At 34.9% G+C, this 23311-nt stretch overlaps 1 protein-coding gene and 1 gene segment (V, D, J or C); both read right to left on the bottom strand.

Annotated features, from left to right (window-relative positions):
• Window positions 1–983: 983 nt before the first annotated feature.
• Window positions 984–3323, bottom strand: LOC120465031 (uncharacterized). Its single transcript, XM_089131700.1, has 4 exons — window positions 3238–3323; window positions 2684–3035; window positions 1624–1685; window positions 984–1479 (listed from the first exon to the last, which is right to left on the bottom strand). Exons 1-4 carry the CDS (start codon window positions 3278–3280, stop codon window positions 1100–1102), a joined length of 837 nt encoding a protein of 278 aa, XP_088987826.1. The 5' UTR covers window positions 3281–3323; the 3' UTR covers window positions 984–1099.
• A 6376-nt stretch (window positions 3324–9699) lies between these two features.
• LOC120464994 (T cell receptor alpha variable 18-like) lies at window positions 9700–10143 on the bottom strand. The segment is given in 2 exon segments: window positions 9700–10043; window positions 10092–10143. Coding segments are annotated over 2 exon segments (396 nt in total).
• Between the last annotated feature and the right edge of the window lie 13168 nt (window positions 10144–23311).

Genomic DNA, 23311 nt, shown 5'->3' with positions numbered 1-23311 from the left:
CTGCATGGGCACTAGACTGTGACACCAATTGAATGTTCAAATCGTCTGTAATCGGAGTGAACGCTGCCATCTACTGTACATTTTATGCCATTACTTTACTGATTCGTTTGAATGACTAATTATTACAGTATCTATTTGAGGACAAGTAGTTTGCCTGATGTAAAAGGTATATTTTATATGAGATACTGTTGATTTTACACAAGTTTATATCAGTGCTGTTAAACAGGCATCACTGCTGACAAGTCTATGAGACTTTACAGTATGTATGGACATGTAATGCCATCTTGTGGCTGCATGCTGCAATGATGAATTTAAATCAATCAGCTGTGAGAGAACAATGAAATCATTCAAGGTACAGCATATTTTGTTGGACATCTTAAATGTTTTGCTTTCCCAAAGAAACTGTGCATTGTTGCGCAAAATGTTTGTGTTCCCCTAAGAAAATTAACATGCTCTCGCAAAACATTTTAGTTCTTTGTGTCCTCCGATCCCATATTTTTTCAACCACCATGTTCCTTTAGGTGGCTCTGTAATGTTCATATTTTATCGTTTTATTTTTTGAAAAACTGTTCACTGAAAGGTTATTTGGGGAATACCAAAGTTATTCTAAATGGCATTGCTGCAAAAATCCCTTTTGGGACCTATTTTTTAGAGTATAAGGGTGTTGTTTGAGGTTTTGAATATAGACAATCAATTTATATAAAATAAAGTTGTTGGGCAGCACAAAGAACAGTTAAAAGTTACTTTACTGGACCAACAAATCCACAATTTTGTCCAGAATGTTTAGCTATCTTTCTTTTAAAGTGAAAGAGATTTCAAATGATGTGAAAGAGTTTAAAAACAAATAGAGACAAAATAAAAGGGCAGTCACAGGACAAATTATATTCTTCTTCCCTTTATTCATTCATATAAATGTAAACCTAATATATTGCCCACAAACTATTATTTGTAATGTAATATTTATGTTAAAATGTCCTTAATTTTTTACATTATTTATAACATTATTTTTTATTCTTATCTATGGAAAGTACTCAAGCATTTTGAAAATTCCAATCTGCTAAATCAATGTAATCTGCTCATTCTGCAAACAAACATGAGTCTATGACAAAAGACAGATATGTTCTTTCTCTTTCTTTAAGTTTTTGTACAGTGATGATGTGTTTCCTGTCACTGTGGGCTGCAGGGCGCAGTAATACAGAGCAGAGTCTGACACTGTAACAGAGGAGATCTCCAGATCCACACGTTTATCACTCATACTCATTTGTCCATCCATTCCAGGGATACGGGGTTCTGCATAGATCACTTGTTTCTTGGCTGACTCCATGACGAGGAGCACAAATTCAGGTCTGGATCCAGGATACTGTCGATACCAATGTAGACTGTATGCACTGCCATCATATTTACATGAGAGATTGACTGGCTTCCCCTCAGTTACATGCACATTGTTCTGCAATGGTCTTATTGACTGTGCAAATGTATCTGTACAGAATAGAAAACATAAGTTAGGAAGAAAATCAAGATGCAGGTGTTCAGAAAATATAAATCAAATAGCAAATTAACACTATGAACTTGCATAAAATACAATTGATTAATAATCTATTTGAAAAAAAAAAAGCTACTTACATTGAGTTACTGAAAACACAAGCAGACAGCACAGGAGCATCATCTTGAACCACAAATGAAAACTGCAGACAGAATTGAGATTTTTCTAGAGATCCTTTAAAGCTCCACCCATAACAATCAGTGAAAGCATTCAGATATAGCGCTATATCAGATAAAGTTTGGTCTTGAAATAAGTTTGACACCAATACTATTTCATTAAATAAATTTTTTTGGATCTTTCACATTAAAATACGATTATATATTTATTTCTCTTTTTTTGAAAGTTGGAAAGAGAGGAAAAAAAAAATACACTCCCAAAGCTTGGCACTTTCAGAAAAGTTTAAATTTATTATAGAATTCAAGCCTCATTTTTAAATATCATTCATTCTTCAGTTAAGCGTATGATCGCAAAACAGTGACGTTAAACCAAGACTTAGATTATATGGAAGGTTAAGAACGCAAGATATTGTCTTTCTTTTTAATTATAGTCTTACAGAACATTTAAAGTCCCCATAAAATCAAAACGGACACTTTTTTATTGAATATTTCAATATTTATTATACGTATATGATTCAACTGTGCACATAATTTTATATATATATATATATATATATATATATATATATATATAATGGTTTATTATATTTTTTATTAATGTCTTCACTTTGCTATGTGTTACAAGCTTTGGCAATATTGTAATATGTACAGTCATGCCAATAAAGCAATTTGAATTGAATTGAATATATATATATATATATATATATATATATATATATATATATATATATATATATTTAAATTATGTGTCCTCATAATCTTTAATCAAAATAACTTTGCCTCCTTGGCAAAACATCTCTTGCCTTCTCTGCTGAGGCGTTTTTTGGCGTGAGGGAGGGACAGCCTGTGACTCACATGAGATCACAGCAATAGCAAACCACAAACCATCCAGTCAATTTCCAATGTACAAAATCATATCTCGCCCTACATTTTTTCTTGTTTAAGTATATCACTCAGTCACACGTCACAGTAGGGAAGAAAATTTTTATGCTGACTTTAACATAGTAGCCTATAACATTAGTATAACCCCTCCTCACAGAGGTTTTTGTACAGTGTGGCTGCTCTTCCTGTCACTGTGGGCTCCAGGGCACAGTAGTACAGCGCTGAATCTGTGACTGCAGCAGAAGAGATGTTCAGATATACCTGCTTTTCCACCTTATTCACACTAGCACCCAGTCTTGGGAAAGGGGGTTCTGCATGTGTTACACTGCCAGATTCATAAACAAGAATCAGAAATTGAGGTCTGGATCCAGGATATTGTCGATACCAATGTAAAGAGCGTGCTTGGCTATCATATTTGCATGAGAGAATGACTGACTCTCTCTCAGTGGCATGTTTTGTGGTCTCCAATGGTGTTATTGATTGGCCAAAGGATTCTGCAAATAGAGCATGAAAAACAGTAAAAAAAAATAAAACAAAATGTTCAGCCATTATCTATAATCTAAACAGTTGTGATTTTATTGTATTTTTTGCTATGTATTTACATAAATAATAATAATGTAATATACTAGAATTCAAATAAGATCAAATATAATATTAAAATATTGTGAGATAATGAAAATGCTTAATCCTACTCACCCTGAATTGTTAATAGCACAAGTAGGTAAAAAAGTGATCTCATGTTTGCAGTGCAGAAGAACACACTGAAATCATAAGAGGTAAATGCCAACTCAATCTCTTCAAGCTCCACCCACATATTTCAGTGTGATTATGATTAGAGAATGTGAAATACATCTTGGCTATATATATAATTATATAAATAGATAGTTCATAGTGACAGAAATATTCTGTGTTGAACACAAGGTCAGTTGTTGAGGAGACAATAATAAGACAATTCTTCAAAACTCAGAATCTCAAAATTAATCATTATCTTTAAAGCAGTCGATTTGGTCAGTCAAAGTTTAGCTTTCTATAGTAAAGCCAAAGCTGTTGAAAAACAAAAACAAAGTTCCTACACTCATAGACCGCCATAGGAACTTTGGAAAGCGGAATATTGAATGCGGAACAATATTAATGATTCTGAAGCTGAAATTACTGAGTTATTGTAGATGAAAATGCTTGCATGCTTTCAGTGACTAGATATATTGAAAATAATCTTGACCACTTTTTACTGGTAACATAAGACATTTTCATTATCAGGCAGGACCCACACATATTCCCCCATTGCATATTATACATTATAATCAACATTATATTTAGTAGTTAAATGTAGTACTTACACTACAACTCTGAAAACTTGAATTTTTTTCTCACACAGTAATTTTTATTTTGTAAAAATGCATATCCACAATACATATTGTCACTATCCACAATATGTATTGTTGCATTTTGTATTGTGATATATTGTGGCACGATATATTGTTACACCCCTAGTCTTAACCATAATTACGAGATGGTACAATGACATTCTACCCAGAGCTCATACTCAAATTTATGTCTCTATGTAAAAATTAATCTGCAGCAGTCAGGTGGTACAAGTAAGAGCTCTGTAAGTTGTTTACGTTCATTGTTATTGTAATGTTTTGTGCTTTGAGACATGAGGTAATTTAACGCCGTCTCTTGGAGACGTGGCTTTGGAAATGCTCTGAAGTTTGGGTGGCATCTCATGCTTTCAAAGCTAGCATGCTATTGCTAGCCACTCCAAAAATCTGCCAAATCAAGTTGCCAAATCAAAATGCTTGAATGCAAACATGGATAATCATCCAATAGTTCCTGGCCATTGAGCAGAGACAATGAACACAGATTCCAGCCTCTATTCTCAATGTGTCTCATTTTTGTACAGTGCATGCATGTTTCCTGTCACTGTGGGCTGCAGGGCGCAGTAATACACAGCAGAATCAGTTAATGCAGTGCCAGTGATCTCCAGATCCACACGATTCTTCTCCTCATTTAATCTAGCAGATATTCCTGGAATTGGAGGGTCAGCTGATTGCTTAAATTTAGCTTCATTAACCAGAAACAGGAAGTCTGGCCTGGATCTCGGGTATTGACGGTACCAATGAAGGGCATCTGTAGCAGCTGATCCAGTGTAACTGCAGGACAGGGTGATTGTTTTACCTTCTGAGACAAATTCATTAGGAGAGACTGGTGCTATTCCCTCACTAGAAGCGTGTCCTAAGAGAAAGAGAGGAAGAAATATAGGAATGAGAAGAAGTGAAGTATACTTTGAATTGTTTCCTCTTCTCAGTTATGCTAATTCGATTAATTGCATTTATCTTACCTGTTAAGATTGACATAAGCCATAGACAAAAAAGGGATATCATTTCTGACGAGGAACAAATGAGCCACTATGTTGAATTGTCTCTGAAACCTCTGCATGCCTGAAGTAATTACCTTGTATCTCCTCCTCTTATGTGCCCTTTGAAGATTTTTGGTTGAAGAACGCCCTCTTGTGGATAATTTCAGACATTACATCATAGTTTTTTTATGGTTCAACTGCAGAACTTCACATTAGCCTATTTGAACTTTCTCATTTTTATGTTTTTAAAGAACCAGAAAATTCAGCCCATTCTCACCCCCAAGGCGTCACTTAACTGACGCCTTGGGAAGCATTTGGACATGCTTCAATATCTGACGCTTTAGGGGCCCTTTAGCGTCAGTAAAATGACGCCCTAGGATCGCGTGTACCCTACCCCCACCCCACACCTAAACCTAACCACGTCCTCTAATAGACGCTTTCCTTTAGCGTCAGTTAGATGACGCCGTAGGATCGCGTCATGTACGTGACGCTAAAGGGCGCCTAAAACGTCAAATATTGAAGCATGGTCAAAGGTGACGCCTTGGGGTGAGAATGCGTTGGAAAATTAGCTGACTCCAGTTAGTACCTCATATTACATTGTATTGTAGTGCATACTGCGTGGTGGTTATTGGTTTATTTCAAGCAAGTTTGTTTATTGTTCCTGCACTAAAACAATAATCTGTAGAGTCTGTTGTGGAGTATTGAGTTTGATGTGTAATTAAACTCACGATTATGTGGGGTGCAGACTGGATTGGTTCCATTTAGGGCTTAAATGGGTTGTTGGGGTGTGGACTGATGGGGTAGTGAACTAGAGGTTACCCTTGAGTCATCCCTAGAGCTCCTCCTGTCCAATTTTAGGGGGAAATCGGGTCTATCGGAGACGTCTAATAGATTTCTTAGGCGTGCCAAAAGAAATAACACCACAGACATAGTGTAATCACCATAAATCTAAAACTAAAATTTAATTAATTTTATAACTGTATCATATATCTCATTTAATTTATTTTATAACTGCTTTAATTTTCCTTACTTTTATTTTGTGATTAGTTTAATTCCTTTTTGTAAAGCACTTTGAATTGCCATATGAAATGTACTATATAAATAAACTTGCCTTGCCTTGCAGAAATTATAAAACAGGACCATGGAGTTTAATTAGAAGAAGATAGAAATAGTTTGAAAGATTTAATTTCAACACCATTCATTTATGGAGAGGGGTTGGAGGTTTTTGTACAGTGTTATCATGTTTTCTGTCACTGTGGGCTTCAGAGCGCAGTAATACACAGCAGAGTCTGTCACTTCAGCAGAGGAGATCTTCAGATCCACTTTCTTTTCTCCCATACTCATGTTTCCATCCATTCTTGGGATTGGGGGATCTGCATATACTACAGTCTTCTTGGATGACTCGACGACAAGGAGCAGAAATTCCAGTCCTGATCCAGGATATTGTCGATACCAAATTACACTCTGTACACTGCCATCACATTTGCATGAAAGAACGACTGTTTCCCCCTCAGTAACTTGTGTTCTGCCCTGCAGCGGTTTTATTGTCTGTGCAAAACATTCATCTGGAAAATATGTGTAGAACATGTTCATCAAATATAATGATAATTGTCAATAGTCATGGAAAATTGGTCAATCACAAAATCAGACATTTGACATTTACAGGTGCATTATGTAGTTCTAAATATATTTATATTTAATCCAGTCTCGTACATACCCTGTATTACTGTCAGCAGAAGCAGAAGCAGAGAGCACAGGAACATCATGAATGCAAAGTAAAACCTAAATGAATATTGAGGAATGACATTTCTCTTGAATGTCTCTGAAAGCTCCGCCCACACATCTCATCATCTGAGAGTTCAATATTTAAATGAAATTGGCAGGAGAAATGATTGGCAGAGAAAAAAAAAATGCATGATTTTATGTGGGTGTGACCACACTTGAAACTTTTTTCACACTTGAAAAAAAAAGTTTTTTTTTTCTCTTTTTTTATATTCTCTTCTCTTCTTAATTATTTTTAAACAGGTTAATGAAGCATTGTTAATCAACCAAAATTTGACAAACAAAACAAAAAAAAATGTTTGGTATTAGATATACTAAATATTTTTAGATTTTTTTACAGAAGTGATTGTTTTTCTTTTTAAAAAAATGTAAGAAGGCTACATTTCTAGTCACGTTATCTCAAGTCGTGAAATATAGTGGATGTATAGCGTTAACGTATATGTCTATTTTAGTTTCAGACACCTGCAGGTGTTACCAAAAACTCATCATGTCCTAATTTTTCTCTAACCCAAATTAGGTCTGGTGATTCCTCTGCACTTCAAAGACAGCACAAATATAGGCAGAGATGGATATCAGTTCAAACTAACTGTGCTAAAAATAAGTTATTCTTGAACAGCAGCAGCAGAGTGACAACCTAAACTTATATAATTAGGAGATCAGCTTTACAACATTTTACTTTGTACAATAAAATCCATCAACTGAATTGACTTAATGGTGGTTAGTGGATATATCTATAGAAACACAAAATTATGTTATATAAAATAATGAGGGTTGTTTTCAGAGTAACATGGAGCACAATGCTGCACATATCTCTCTGTTCGAAGTTTTCGTATAGTGTAGTTGTGTTTCCTGTGACTGTGGGCTTCAGGGCGCAGTAATACACAGCAGAGTCTGACACTTCAGCAGAGGAGATCTCCAGATCCACACGTTTTGTATTTTTATTCATTCTTGGCGTTAAACGCTCTGGTATGTTTTCACTTTTCAAGCCACTTTCATAGATGTAGAGGAGGAACTTTGGTGTAGATCCGGGATATTCAGTGTACCACTGGAGAGTATCAGGTACTCCGCTGTAGTTACATGTGACTTTTACGCTTTCACCTTCTAAAACTTGTTTTTGTGAGCCATGAGACGTTATCATGTTTGTCAGGATGTTCCCTGTGACAACCAATGAAATAAATTAAAACAAACAAGATGTAAAATTGCATAGTAAAATAAGAAGCTTATTTATTTAAATATTTGTTAAAAGCTATTCTGATCAATACAATTATAACTGAAGTAATTAAATCTGAGAAATGAATCAATACTCGCCTATATGAAGAACCAAAATGACAAAGACAGCAAGACACATGTTGGTTGATCCTCTTACAAAGAGTGACATGATGTGATTCCATTCCACAACAGAAAACAAGCCAAGTCAAGTCAACTAATCAGAGAGCTCCACCTCTTGACACCATGATGCATCTACTGGGAGGGAAAACAACAATGATACTGAAATGATACTACTGTTGAGTTCACATTCATCTGAGAGATGCAAAATATAAAGATCAATAGGGAGATTTTGAGACTAGAAAATAAACCACACTGTGTATAACTACACAAACTTGCAACATATTGCAATATATTCAATGCAAAAATCAAGAATTGTGTTAAAATTAACGTTAAAAAAGTAGAAAGGAAAAAAAAAACAGCGGCAATGCACATGCAAAAAAAAATTGTCTTCACCCATTCAGGAGAAAACTGATTTTTGAGAGCTATGCCCAAAAAATGTAACTCATTTGTAAATATAAATCCTGCATTGAGGGTATAGACATTATTTTCATTCATCAGATATTGTGCTCGGCACAATAAAATTAAAATCTCTGCTTACAGGTGACTATCATTGTCAGATTTATTACTTAGCATTGCACAAAGAGAGAAATGAACAGCGACACATGAGTTTTAGGGGTGTAACAATAAATCGTGTCACAATATATCACAATACAAAAATGCAACAATATGTATCATGGATAGTGACAATATTATGGACAGTTCACCCAAAATAAAAATGACTGTGTGAGAAATGAAAAAAAAGTACTACATTGTAATGTTTATAATGTTGAATATAATATATGATAACACAGTGCTGGAGTTTTTGTGAGTCTTGAAAATATGAAATGTCTATATTACCAGTAAAAAGTGGCCTACAATATTTTAAATATATCTAATCAGTGACCGAGTGTAAGCGTATTTGTCAAAATAATTCTGTATTTTCAGCTTTAGAATCATGAATATTTTAATTTTGGTGTCACTAATATCCAGTGCATTGGAATTACCAGCACCAAGTCCAAGCCTATTCATTTACACCCACAATGTAATATACAATTTAGCATTTTAATAAACCGTAAATATTTTGTTTACCTCATATGTCACTGTGAGTTCAGTGTTGTGATATGTATCGAATCGTTACATGAGGGTATCGTTGCACCCCTAGTTTAAAGTCAATCAATTTTGACCTATCTTAAGAAATACACAAACAAATGGTCTTTGGTAATGATTCTCTATACATCATTTTAATCAAATACACTGCTGGCAATTATCACTTAGTTCGGTCTGCCTAATTTCACCACTAAATATTGAATAGATTAAATGGTAACACTTTACAATAAGCTCTCCTTAGTTAACATTAGTTAATACATTAACTAACATCAACAAACAAACAAACAAACAAACAGATAAATAAATTAATTAGCAATACATTTGTTAATATTTTTTAATGTTAATCAAATATGACTGTTCATTGTTAGTTCATGTTAGAGTCAGGTCCATTAAATAATATTAACAGATTCAACTTTTGATTTTAATAATGTATTGGTAAATTATGAGAGAAAAAAAACGTAGTTAACTAAAGTTAACAAATGGAAACTTATTGTAAAATGTTCCCCATAGTACTAGTGTGATTCAGAACAGATGTGGTAAAAATGTATAGTCAGGATGCAGTGTTTGTATAGTATTAGTGTTTCTCAGTCCTTAAAAACACTTTGTCAAGCCAGATTCAGGTTTTTGTACGGCGCTGACGGGTTTCCTCTCACTGTGGGCTTCAACGCACAGTAGTACACTGCAGAGTCGGATATTTTCACAGAGGAGATCTCCAGGTCCATAGAGGTTTTCTTTTCATTTAATTTCACTGACATGCCAGGCTGCATGATTTCAGACTCCCCGCTGTTTTGCAGTATCAGAAGAAGGAAATGTGGACTTGACCTTAGATATTGACGATACCAGTACAAAGAAAGGGCTGAAGAGTAGTTGCAAGACAACGTGACTTTATCCCCACTCTTCCCATAAACCTCAGTTTGGACAGGAGTGATGATATCCTCACAACCGCCACCTGACAAAGAGAGTATTTTGTAAATGTAGGTTCATTATGGTCTTGTACCGTATTTTCCGTGATCTCCGTGAATCTGACCTCTGGAGGATTTATTGTACATGCAGGCCAGCGATTATAAAGATCTCATGATGAAAAATCGGACAAATAGTTACAATATGGAAGTAGTTAAATATAATCAAATACTGAGCTACTCACCTCTGAATGTAGATAGAAAGCTAAGTAAACAGAGCAACATTGTTCAGGCCGATGCTTTGACTGACAGCTCTTTTTGAACCAAATATATTTCAAAACCACATCCTCAGGATGGCCTAGATGGTGTCAAAACACTAAAGCCCCTCCTACTGACCCCAAACACACATGTTTTAGGTTTAGAGTTGGGGGTCCACTTTTTAGAGACAGCCCATAAATCATTAGGAGAACAAACGTGAGAAATTGAAGGTGAATATTCTGGTTTTATTTTATTATTTTTATTTTATACCATACAAGCAAACAGCAAACTAACTCAACTCAAAGCCCAAACTTATATGGAAAGTGGGGTATCTAGACTAAAATTTTTAAAAAAAATTGACTAACTGCAGGAGACAGACACTAAAATGAATGTTTGAGTGACATATGTTTCATACCTGTAGCTTATTTTGGGTTCAAACTCTTAATTCTAACAAGGATTGCATTTTCGATAGTGATGATATTTTCAGATAGTTCAGCCAAAAAATTAAAATTATGTCATTAATTAGGCCTACTAATCCTTGTGTTATTCCACATCTGTAAGTTCATCTTCGGAAGACAAATGAAGATATTTTTAATGAAATCAAAAAGGTTTGTGTCACTAGAAATCCAACCCAACTACTTTTAAGGTCCAGAAAGGTAAAGAAAGAAAAGACATCATTTAAGTAATCCATGTGACTCCAGTGGTCTAACTTCAATTTTATGAAGTGAAGTGAGTGTTTTGTTTGTTGCAAAAATGTTCACTTAACAACGTCAGCTCTCATGTGAACAAACAACGCATGCGTCGATGCTCTTGTGAACGCGCGTTGCAGATCAATATTTTTGTAAATAAAGTGGAAACTTATGTTGTTGTTTTTTGCGCAAACAAAGCACTCGCGTCGCTTCATACAATTGAGGAGGTTTAACCACTGGAGTCACATGGATTACAATATGTCTGCCTTGCGTTGGATCTCTATGGAGGGAATGTCGGATATCATTAAAAATATCTTCGTTTGTGTTCAAAGATGAACGATGGTTTTACGGACGTGGAACAACACCGGTGAGTAAATACAGAATTATTTATTTATTTATTTTTGTTGTTGGTAGAACTAATTTAAGAATTAGATTAATATATAGGAACAGCACTGCTTTTCAGCACATTGATTGTTGTGTTACACGTGCTTCATTAAACCTTTTATTTTGTGGGTTTTGGCTACTGTATCAGTCGCAGGTGTTGGTTACCACATATAGTAATGGTTACGTCTTGGTTTGGCTAATATTTTGATGTTTTTGAGTTCAAAGTATGTGTGTTTTTGTACAGGTTCTCTTAAACTTTGTATCGCTGGGTCTTTCCAAAGAGCACAGTAATATAGAGCAGAATCTTTCAGAGCAACAGCTTTGATAATCAGTTGAGTGGATGTTCTGTCTGTATGTGATTCAAAATGAGGATCTGGTATATCACTTCCACCGTCTCTTGATCGCGCACCTTTCCATAGTAAATACTGTGGCTCACTGTTAGGAAACTGTCTATACCAATAAAGATCGACATGTTCACTGCTTGTTTCATATGAGCAACTTAATGTCACCGGTTCCATTTCATTTTTAGTAATAACAGCTCCATCTGGTCCAATGCGATCACCAAGAGCAACTGGAAAGGAAATAAAAAATGTTGTTTAAAAGTTTTGTGATAAATTCAGATTTATTAAGCTTTGAAAAAATTCAAATACATTTTCAGGCTATATCAAATACCTGATGTAGCAATGAGAATTGTTACTAGCGATCTCCTCATCCTGAAGTTACTGATCAGCCGTGTGCTTCTGTTTACAATCCCTTGAGGTGTTAGTATGTGGTTGATAGTAGACTACAACATTTCAACTCTATGCACATGCTTATTTTGTTGAGTCGTGAAAAGTGCTGCCCTCTTGTGGTATGTGTGCAGACTCTCTCTAAACCTTTTAGTTTTGAGCAGGTTTTTGTATGGTGTTCATGGTGTTTCCTGCAACTGTGGGCTGCAGTGCGCAGTAATACATTGCAGAATCCGCCACATCTGTAGGGAAGATTTCCAGATTCACCATCTTGTTTGCTTTATCAACTGAAGCTGTCAGCCGAGGATGAGGAGGTGTAGCTGTCTGTGTTTGTCCTGACTCCATTATTAGAATCAGGAATTCTGGTGAGGTATTGTTGAGGTGTTGTCGATACCACTGTAGATTATTCATTGACACTGTGTACTGATATTCGCAATAAATAGTCACTTTTTCCTTGTCCTTTGCATGGACAGCAAGAGATGTTGGATTAATTTTGTCTTGTATACTGGCACCTGTGAAGAATGTTGAATTTAGCATTTTAAAGCAAATCAACTCTCATTTATTTGTAAAACTCTTTAGATAGTTTCAATGCATTGCAGAAATAAACAGGAAAATAACAGCATTGCAAAAAACAACAACAACAAAAACAAACAAATTTAGCTATAAAGCAGCTCTACATAATGCAACAGTATCACTATTCAGCTCAATTTAATACATTATTGATTTAATTCAGTTCATTCATGTCAATGTTGCAAAGCCACTAAAGTAAGCATTAAATATCATGCTTATTGCATAAGCACTGCTAATGTAGAAAGAATGTGTGAATGCATGTAGAACAGAAATCTTACCAATAAATGCCATTAAAACTATCAACAAACAGAAAGACATTGTTTTAAACGATGCTTTCCTCACTGAGTTTTGCAGAACTGCCATACCAGAAACCTTCAGACTACTGAAGCTCCCAGTCAGTGCTTTCAACATCCAATCACATTGCAGTGATGTCACTGGCAGGTGTCACCAGATGCTGACTCTAGTCTAGGGCTGTTACAAACTCTTAAATTGATGTTCTTGTCATCTCCAGTGGCCTAAAGTAAATGTGCAATTCAATTCATATTAGTTTGTACATTTTCAAAATACATATAGTTTCAAAGCAGCTTTACATAAAATGCATGTGTCTACATTACAATTTAGAGGGATCTATTATCAGAGGTTACTGTGCCCAAGTATATATACAAATCACGCAGTTAGCTAACAATGTATTAATTTAAGGCAGAAACAATGTGCTCATTTAGTCATTATTACAAGTTGTGAATAATGATTACAAACAATATATAGAAATTTAGCACTGGTGATTCAGTTTGTGTCATCTGTAGTCCTCGCAGGAGTTGATGTCTTCTCTTCAGGTGTTGGGTCAATTCATTTAAAACAGGGCATTATGTAAATTAATGTATGTTTGCAGGTTAAGAACTTTGTATAGGCCAGTTTTTAGGTGCTGTCCATCTAACAAAACAAAACGTCACAAACGATGATAGATTTCAATTTGGCGTTGCGTTACTGGCCTATGACATTTTAGGTTATATTACAACATTGGTAGGACAAAAGACAAAAGTTTCAAACTATGACAAAGTCTATTTTATTTTTATATTTTCCCCAGAAAAATTTGTCTAATTATGTTGATCCAGAACATTTATTCAAATATATAACATTTATGATCCATTAACATATTATTGATATTTTGTTGATTTCCCACACATATATATATATATATATATATATATATATATATATATATATATATATATATATAAGGTAGATAGATTGTATTATTAAAACATTTTAAGTATAAAATGTGTATGTATAATTTTAAAATAAAATTTACTATATTTTATAAATACTGTTCACTGTATTTGTTTTTATATATCAGCAGTGTTTTATCACACACTCTTAAAAATTCTTTATTGGTATTGATGGTCTCATTAAGAAACTTAAACAGTCATGTATACCTTCCATTGCACAAAAGGTCCATTAAAGGGATACTCCACTTTTTTTTGGAAACAGGTTCATTTAGTATATGGTATAGTATTCCTACTATGGAAGTCAATGAGACCAGAAACTGTCTGGTTACTGATATTCTTCTAAATATCAGAAAATCGTCTGAATGCATTCGAATTTGGAAAACAGTAAAACTCAACTGTTTAAATCTGAGGGAGTTGTAAAATGAGCCTTCCAAAAAAAAAAAAAAGTATACTTTTAAAGTAAAAAAAAAAAGTTCAGATTATTAAAAATGTCTTCGCTCAAAGGAAAACATGCTTTTTTCAAGACCTGTTCAGTGAAAGGTTCTTTGTGGAGCCAAAAATGGTTCTTGAATTGCATCACTGCGAAGAAAAACAAAACCTTTAGGAACCTTTATTTTAATATACAGACAATGAGAGTGACAACAAACTGTAGGTGGGATGCGAAGTTCAGGTTTTTGTTAGAAAACTCAATATCCTGTTTTCACAGTGGGCCTCAAAGCACAGAGGTACACAGAAGAGTCAGACAGATGAAGGTTCCGGACAGTCAGTGTAATTCGTCTTGCTGCAGAATCCAACAGGGACTGAAATCGCTTGTTGGGGAAGTCTTTGAAATTACTTCCATTTCCAAGATTGTGTCTTACTAATATAAATTCTGGAGGTAAATGCTTGGTTTGCCTGTACCACAGCAGAGCAGGCATCGTGTCTGTTGTATTATATTCACACTTCAGGGTTACAGTCTCTCCCATGTAAGCTGAAGTTATCGTTGTTGGCTGACGTACAGTATGTTGTCCTCTGCAATCTGTGGAGAGCACAAACTGTAACATTATTTAACTGCCTCCCACAACACATTCTCAAACAGCATTTTCTAAAAAGAATGAAATGAATAAAAACCTGCTCACCTAGACAGAATATAACAATAAGGATATCCCTCAGCCAAGTTCTCATGATTGACCAAAACCAATCTGCTAACAATAGCTAAATGTATACCTGACAAAGGATCTCACAGTCTATTCAGCCTGTGAACTCTCAGGGTTGTGTATAGCCTACTTTCACACAACCGACTTTCATTGTAGATTAAAACTTTGGGTGCTCCCTGCTGGTATAATGTAAAAATGCAGAATCATTCTTATGATCATTTCAGGAACTTCTCTCGAAATCAGACTCAAAGAGAAAGCTTAGAAAGACAAAAAAAGTGTAAACATAAGTTAAAACAAATTAATTTCAGAAACCAAGAAATGAAGCAATGTTCACAGTGACAATCTCAGTGACAATTCAACTCTCTGGTCAACTATTTGGCCGTATACTGGTTAAATAAATATACTTTTTGGTGCTGAAATATACTTTTTTTGTGTGCATATCTAACTGTTTCTTGCTTTTGTTTTTTTGTTCATTCAATGTTTAGTGTTTTCGTGAATACATGCAATAATAAAAGACAGAATAATACTGATATACTTATATTTCCATGTCTAATTTTATAAATAAACACATTTTTACCACTTAGATTAGATGACAGTGATATTTTACATTTTCACTGTTTGATTTCATAAAACCTCAAAAACATATTCACAAGTTTATCCGGCCAGTGTTGTGCGCCTAATGGACCACTAGATGGCAGATTAATCTTTGATGAACATAATGATTGTCTCTTTTTTCATAATGAAAGTCATTATATTTTCTACTGTACATATTGTATATTATGTGTTATTGAAGGAGGATTACATGGTAGGAGTTCAGGAGATCATGTTTGTTTTTCGTGAAAGGAACTGTTTGTTATGGGTCTATATCTTTTCTACTTTGTTTAGGCAGGTTTTTGTACTGTGTTCTAGTGTTTCCTGTCCCTGTGGGCTCCAGGGCGCAGTAATACAGAGCAGAGTCTGACACTTTAGCAGAGGAGATGATCAGATCCACACGGTTTTTCTTTCCATTTAGTCTCACAGAAAACCGAGAATCCAGATTCTCTGGACTCTGGACCCGTCCAGAGGTTTGCAGAATTGATAAAATATATTCAGGAGCTGATTTGGGATACTGGCGGTACCAATGCAAACTAATTGCTGATGAGTAGCTACAGGACAAAGTGACACTGTCACCCTCCTCATGAAAGACCTCAGTTTCATCTGATGTAATGAGACTCTCAAAACTTCCATCTGAAAATTATGATAAAAAAATAACTATAAAAACACATATTGTTCTAATTTGGCTTAAGTCTGACATAATTTAAAGTGTAATTTTATTCAAACATGGTATAGACAAACAAATAATGTTGACTAAGCATATTGAGGTATACTCACTCCCAACAGCACAGAGCAGGATAATTGTGATGAGCAGCATTATGCTGAAATGGCAAGTCTGTGATGGCACTTGAGCTCTTTAAAGCAGCTTGAAGCTCCTCCCCCTAAGTAAGTGTGAATAATGGGCATGATAACTCTCATGCTGTTAGGTTTTTGTACAGTAATGTATGATTTCCTGTCACTGTGGTCTGCAGCGCGCAGAAATACAGTGCTGAGTCCTGTACTGTGGAAGAAGGGATTTCCAAATCTACACGATTTTTCTCCACGTTCAGTTTTCCTGACAGTCGCTCGTCTGAACTCTGTATAACTTTTCCAGAGCTTTGGAGAATGAGCATGAGGAAATGAGGAGCTGAACTGTGATGCTGTCGATACCAAAGAAGACTGTATGCCGAGGAATACCTACAGGATAGTGTCGTGTTCTCGTTCTCATTTGCATGCACTTCTTTGTGTTCTGAGGTAATGGCATCTGCAAGTGTGACATCTTGAAAAAAAAAGGAGAAATATGTTGATTTCCAAAGCTCAATTGGCATTTAAAGAAACACATTTTCAGAAATACAGTGACACACACTAGGTAAAGAAGAAAAAAAAAAATATTTACCTGCAACGGTTAAAATCCAAATGACTATGTACAGCAACATTGTGAGCCCTAAGCAGAGCAAAACAAAGTAACAAGACAAGTGACAAATCTGAAGACTCCTCTGGAAGCGCCGCCTCCTTCCTTAGTTTGACATTTGTGCAATCTCATGTTTTTTGAAGTATTTCTCTACTTCATATGTATAAGCCATCCATAGACCTGTAGCGATTATTGGCAGTTATTCAATCTAATAGCAATTATTTGAGATGAATGCAATACTTGTGCAGTTAAATTTTCAATAACATTTTGCCAAAGAATATAAAATACTGTTGGAAAGTACATTAAAGGTACAATATTTAGGATTTTTCACCACCAGGGGTTGCTAACCTCTTACAATAACAATGAAGTATATCGATGACGCAAAACATTTAGCGAAATTATGGATCTTGTCGTCAAGCAGATGGATCTTTTATGGATGAGTGAATACATTGATGTTTGTAACATGACTGTGGTATGAAGCAGGGTGCGATTGCTAATATAGGCTACCAGTGCCACATGCGAGTCTCACGGATATAAAGGAATAAGGACATTTCATTCTACCGATTTCAAGTGAGTTATTAATTGATTCATTTAACTCATTCGTCCCTAACTCTGATTCATTCTTGAACAAATGAGTGTTCCAATGAATCGTTCAAACATTTTTAGCTTGGAGATGCCGCGTTTCTGCTGCGGCTTTTGCGTTTACGGATCAAAAACAAAGTTTTGACAATGTTTCTAAAATGTAAGCTACTCAGTATTTACATTTTGTTAATAATATTCAGAACCATGCTGACAGTATAGCTCACTAAGTAATCATTAATATTACCTGTACATGATTTTTCATTTCAACATTTCAGCCTACTGTAGGTTAGGCCTACTGTACAGTACATGCAACTCTTTGTTAATTTTCAGCAGGTGTTACCATATCCTGTAATTGGGCTCTGTGGCTTATAAAGAAAAAAAAAAAGTGGTTTGATATTAATTTGATAACTTAATTTTCAAAGCAACTTTTCTGGGTGAGTTTTGTAAAGCCTCTCAGGCATGTTGTATCATTGGGCTGTTACTCTTAGAGCACAGTAATACAGAGCTGAATCTGACAAAGTTACAGTTGTAATGGTCAGTGAGGTGGATGTCTGGGATGTAGTTGATCCAAATCGACGGTCTGGTATATTCTCATATGTCTCTGATTTTCCGCCTTTCACCAGCACAAATTGTGGCTGTGTGTTAGAAAACTGTCTGTACCAGTAAAGGAGAACATAGCTGCTGCTTGAATGGTATGTACACTTCAGTGTCACTGAATCTCCTTCTGTATTGTTTACGCTGGTCCTCTGGTCACTGGGTCCAATCCGATCCTGACAGATAACATCTGGATGGATATTGAGATGTGTATGTTAAAATTAAGATGTTTATAGATATGTAAAGATCTGAATAAGCATGCAACTTATGTAGTGGATCTGTGGATTGTACCTGATACTGTAAGGAGAATCACCAGATATTTTTCTATTTGTTGAGCCATTTGGACTCTTTCCATGATCACATCAGTTAAGTCTTATGTTTCTTGAGAGGTTGAACTTTAAATGTCTTGGCCTTGAATGCAAAAGCAGGAAGTACAAAAATGATGTCAGCTGTTTGTCACAAGATTCATCTGCATTCCTCTATTCTATGATGTTCCTATGATTTCCAGCAGGTGGCGTGCTAATATCATAAAAGTACTGTACTTCTGAGAATAATTGGTACTCTTGTAGGCTACATAAAAGCCTATTACTAAAAGTTGTATTAGCTGTTGAGTGATGTATTTGATTAGCGTTCTTGTGATTCAGTTTTTTTGCATGAAAACTATTTAATGATGATAAAACAATTTTATTGATTTTTTGATTGCTTCTAAAAACATATATTTAATATATGGACAAGGTTTTATTTTATTTTATTTATTTGCAGATATTTTATGAAGATATGCAATGCATTGTACTGTACATTCACCTACACGGTGTTGCTGTTGAGAGGGTTTTTGTACAGTGTTCTAGTGTTTCCTGTCACTGTGGGCACCAGGGCACAGTAATACATCGCAGAGTCTGTCACTTTAGCAGAGGAGATCTCCAGATGCACATGGGTTTTCTTTTCATTCACTTTTCCAAAGAATCGAGGATCTCGATCCACAATATCAGACTTTTGTGAAACCTTTCCTGTGGATTGTATAATGACCAGAAGAAATTCTGGAGCTGATCCGGGATATTGTCGATACCACTGTAGTGTTGATGCTGAGGAGTAGTTACAGGACAGAGTAACATTTTCCCCTTCTGTCTCATAAACTTCAGTCTGTACTGGTGTGATATTTGCAAAACTGCCACCTTCAAAATCAGGAATCAAAAAATAATGTACATAAAAACAAACAACATATTCATTAACTAGCCTACAAGAAAAGTAATAGAAGAGACAAACAAATATTCTGTTTCCAATGGAATACTTACTAAGAGAACAAATCAGACCAGTTAAGAAGAGCAACATGTTGATAAGCATGATGAAGTTGTAGTTCTGTTGTTCAGCTAAAATTTAAATTCTTTCGTTGTCAAACAGAAGATGTCTCAAGCAAGCTCCTCCCCTTAAAGCATAGTGGAGTCAACATGAAAACAGGTCAGAAGTTTTGTTGTAGTGCTGATCAGAATGGCTCTTTGAAGAAAAACACAAGTTAAAACTTATGACACTCACTCCTTAGTTAGGAGACTCTTTAATGTCCAGTTGTCTGAGTGTTGTCTGACCTTGTTGGAGATTGTGTACTGCGTAGTTTGTTTTCCTATTTCTGTGGGCTTTATGGCACAGCTAGTGCATCGCTGAATGAGATCAAGACAAGCTACAATATATATATATATATATATATATATATATATGAAGAGTTCAGATGCAAAAGAATTTCACTTAAATGACAATGAAGATTACCTATTAATTGTCATTTAAGTGAAATTACTGAACTTGAATATATAAGCTCGATAAAAATGATCATTCTAGAAGAAAATTTCAAATGGCACTTAGAGGCTTTTGCATCTGAACTCTTCATATATATATATATATATATATATATATATATATATATATATATATTGGAGCTTGTCAGCGATAATGGCAATACCACTATAGAGTGAAGAGTGGTTACAAGACCAGACCTCTTGACGGAACATCTCATTTTTGATTGGAGTGAAAATAACATTCCCAAAAGCGTCAACTGCAAGAGTCAAAATTCATTCAACATCATGCAATCATTTACAGACAAATCATAACACTATGTTGTAATGACAGTAATTCAGTATACTGTATTTAATCCATAAAATATACACACAAAGCAAATAAAAATGTGCAAGCAGACAATCATTTTGCTCAAACTGCTGTTCGTATAATCATTCATTCCTTGTCGAGTAAAGGAAATGGTCTCAAATGAACTCCTCCTCTTAAAGCTGCAGTCCATACAGCTTTGAATCTAAAATCATAATAATAATCAAATAGCATTTGATAGATGTGTCAGATATGAGCACATAGGTCAGGAGTTTTACTGTAGGACCACTAATAGTCTGTGTTTGCTGCAGAAGGTAACATGGAAAATTTGTTGTTGTCTATTTTGGTCTTCATTTTAGTCAGTGTATATCTACTGATGATGATAGCATTAAAAACTGAAATACAGTTTAATTGTAATATATCTATATTTATGCTTAATATTTATACTTTTTAGTTTTATTGGGATTTTAGCAAGGAAAATGTATTTGTGAAAACTTTCTTTTGCGGAAAGGATTACAATGGAATGACAAAAACCATGAATTAAATTCATCCTTTATAGTTTCCTCCTAGCACACAAGTTCTTCTCCCAACAGGTGTCACAATATTGTCTTGTGGTTTACACAAGATACAGTTGTGGTTTAATTCTTATTTGAATCAAGGCAAAAAACTGCATGTGAGTTTTTGTAAAGCCTCTCTGGCATTTTGTATCACTGGGATACTACTACTCTTAGAGCACAGTAATAGAGAGCTGAATCTGACAGAGTTACACTTCTAATAGTGAGTTCAGTGGATGAATCTGATGTAGTCGACTGAAACCGTTGACGGTCTGGTATATCCTCTCTACCGCTCCTTGACTGGGCACCTTTCCACAGTAAAAATTCAGGTTTTCTATTAGGATACTGACTATACCAGTAGAGATAGACGTAAGTGCTGCTTGCATCATACGAGCAGCTCAGTGTCACAGACTCTCCTTCATTTTTGTTTATAGTTTCCTTGTCTTTTGGTCCAATGCTGTCAGACAAAAACCCTGCAAAAAAATTAGACAGATTTCATGACAGGTCAGAAGGCTTGTCTACTTATCCAAACATTAACATGAATTAAAATTACAATACCAAAAATGGTTTCTTGAACAAAATATATAGAATATATTTTTTTTTAAATGTACCTGGCACAGACATAAGAATCATCAAAAAACATCTCTCCATGTTGAGAAGATGTACTAACTTGCTTTATAAACTGAAGCTTAAAGCTAAATAGTAAATGTATGATTGTAGTAGTGTATTGTGAAGCTTTCATGTGGGTGTGGTTTATTTAGACCTCCTTCTCCTGTCCCCCTGTCTTTCCCTCAGTGTATGAATGGCTCAAAAACTAACAATGGTTTTTGTTGACTACTGTACATATTTGTTTTTCTCCACTAATTCAGTTTAATCAAGTGTGACTTATGTTCATTATCTTAATAGGGATCATTCAAAGCTAAACAAAATAAAGGCTATTTAGTGGAGTTAGAATATTTAGTTAGAATATTTATTATTAGTGGGGTCTGTGCTTGTATTATTGCAGGCTAGTGTCACATTTTGTTATAATGTGTTGATTGATATCTTATAAATTATTGGTCAAGTGCAATGAGTGAGGCAAAACTAAATCTTTAGGCATATACCCATAAATCTGTCCCATAATGATTCTTTTCAGTAAATTTCACAATCGTATGTGAAACATGTTTATATTTTACCCAAGTAATTATATTTTGCATCGAGGACATGAAGCTTGCTTAGACATTTTGGCATTATTTTCATGACAGTTAAGCTCAGTTTCATCAAATTCAAGATGTATTCAGAGGGCAAAGGGACTGTTTTCTTTTGTTCCTTGCACATGTGAATTCATTACAGAGACAGTTGGGTATCCTCTATGAAATGTTTTAAAGTACACAGCACCCCCCAGAGGTGATGTAACAAATTTTTATTCAGTCTTTGACAACGTCCACAAATTGTCAACACAAAGTCTTGACAATTTGTGAATCTGAAAAAGATGATGGATGATGAATGTGATTTATTTATTTATATTGACATGATGACACATCTGAGAATCTAGTTTGTTATTCCATCAATGTTCATTGAAATGCTCAAATAAAATAATTTGAATCTATCAATGCATGTACATAAATTTACAGAAATACTAACCAGAAAGAAAATGTAAATATTTATATGAATGTATGTATTTGATATTTGAATGTAACATCAGAATCACACTAAGACTATCATAATCAGGTTTTTGTATGGTGTGTCGAGTGTTTCCTGTGACTGTGGGCCTCAGAGCACAGTAATACAGAGCAGAGTCTGTCACTTTAGCAGAGGAGATCTCCAGATCCACACTACTGGCTTCTTTTCTGTGGCTAATGGATATTCCAGAAACTGGAGGATCAGCTTGAGTCTTTGTTCCATAGTAGTCCAGTATGAGGAACTGTGGTGGTGAACCTGGATATTGTCGATACCAGTGAAGACTGTCAACAGAACCAGTGTAGTTACAAGAAAGTTTCACACTCTCAGTCTCAGTGGCAAATGTTGCATCACTGTATGGAGTGATGGCATCTTTAGCTCTGTTACCTGCAAAAAAAAAAACCCATTTCAGCATGTTTAAAATGACATATTGTGATATAATGATACGTGTTAGATTTTACCTTGAGTTAAAGTCAGCAATACAAGTACAAAAGTGAACATGATGAACAGGTTCCTGCTTCCCTCGGTGATCTGTGATGATTACTCAACTACTCTGTGTTTTGCAGGTCTGTGTTAAGCTCCGCCTTCTGCCATAACCCTCTTATGAAGCACAGAAATTAACATATGAAGAGTTCAGATGCAAAAGCCTCTAAATGCCATTTGAAATGTTCTTCTTTAATGATGATTTTTATCAAACTTGTATATTTAAGTTCAGTAATTTCACTTAAATAACAATTAATAGATAATTATCATTGTCATTTAAGTGAAATTACTGAACTTAAATATACAAGTTTGATAAAAATCATCATTAAAGAAGAAAATTTCAAATGGCATTTAGAGGCTTTTGCATCTGAACTCTTCATATA

The sequence above is a fragment of the Pimephales promelas genome, chromosome 5 (genome assembly GCF_988280905.1).
Source record: "Pimephales promelas chromosome 5, fPimPro1.hap1.1, whole genome shotgun sequence".
In the NCBI taxonomy this organism is placed as follows: Eukaryota; Metazoa; Chordata; class Actinopteri; order Cypriniformes; family Leuciscidae; genus Pimephales; species Pimephales promelas.
This window is presented reverse-complemented; position numbering and strand designations above follow the sequence as displayed.

What these genes read in the sequence shown, in the direction of transcription:
- LOC120465031 (XM_089131700.1), bottom strand. Translation starts at nt 3,280, where the DNA reads ATGAGATCACTTTTTTACCTACTTGTGCTATTAACAATTCAGG. An exon ending in TGTGCTATTAACAATTCAGG is followed by an intron (nt 3,036 to 3,237) that starts GTGAGTAGGATT and finishes CTCTATTTGCAG; the next exon opens with AATCCTTTGGCCAATCAATA. An exon ending in AACCTCTGTGAGGAGGGGTT is followed by an intron (nt 1,686 to 2,683) that starts ATACTAATGTTA and finishes TTCTGTCTGCAG; the next exon opens with TTTTCATTTGTGGTTCAAGA.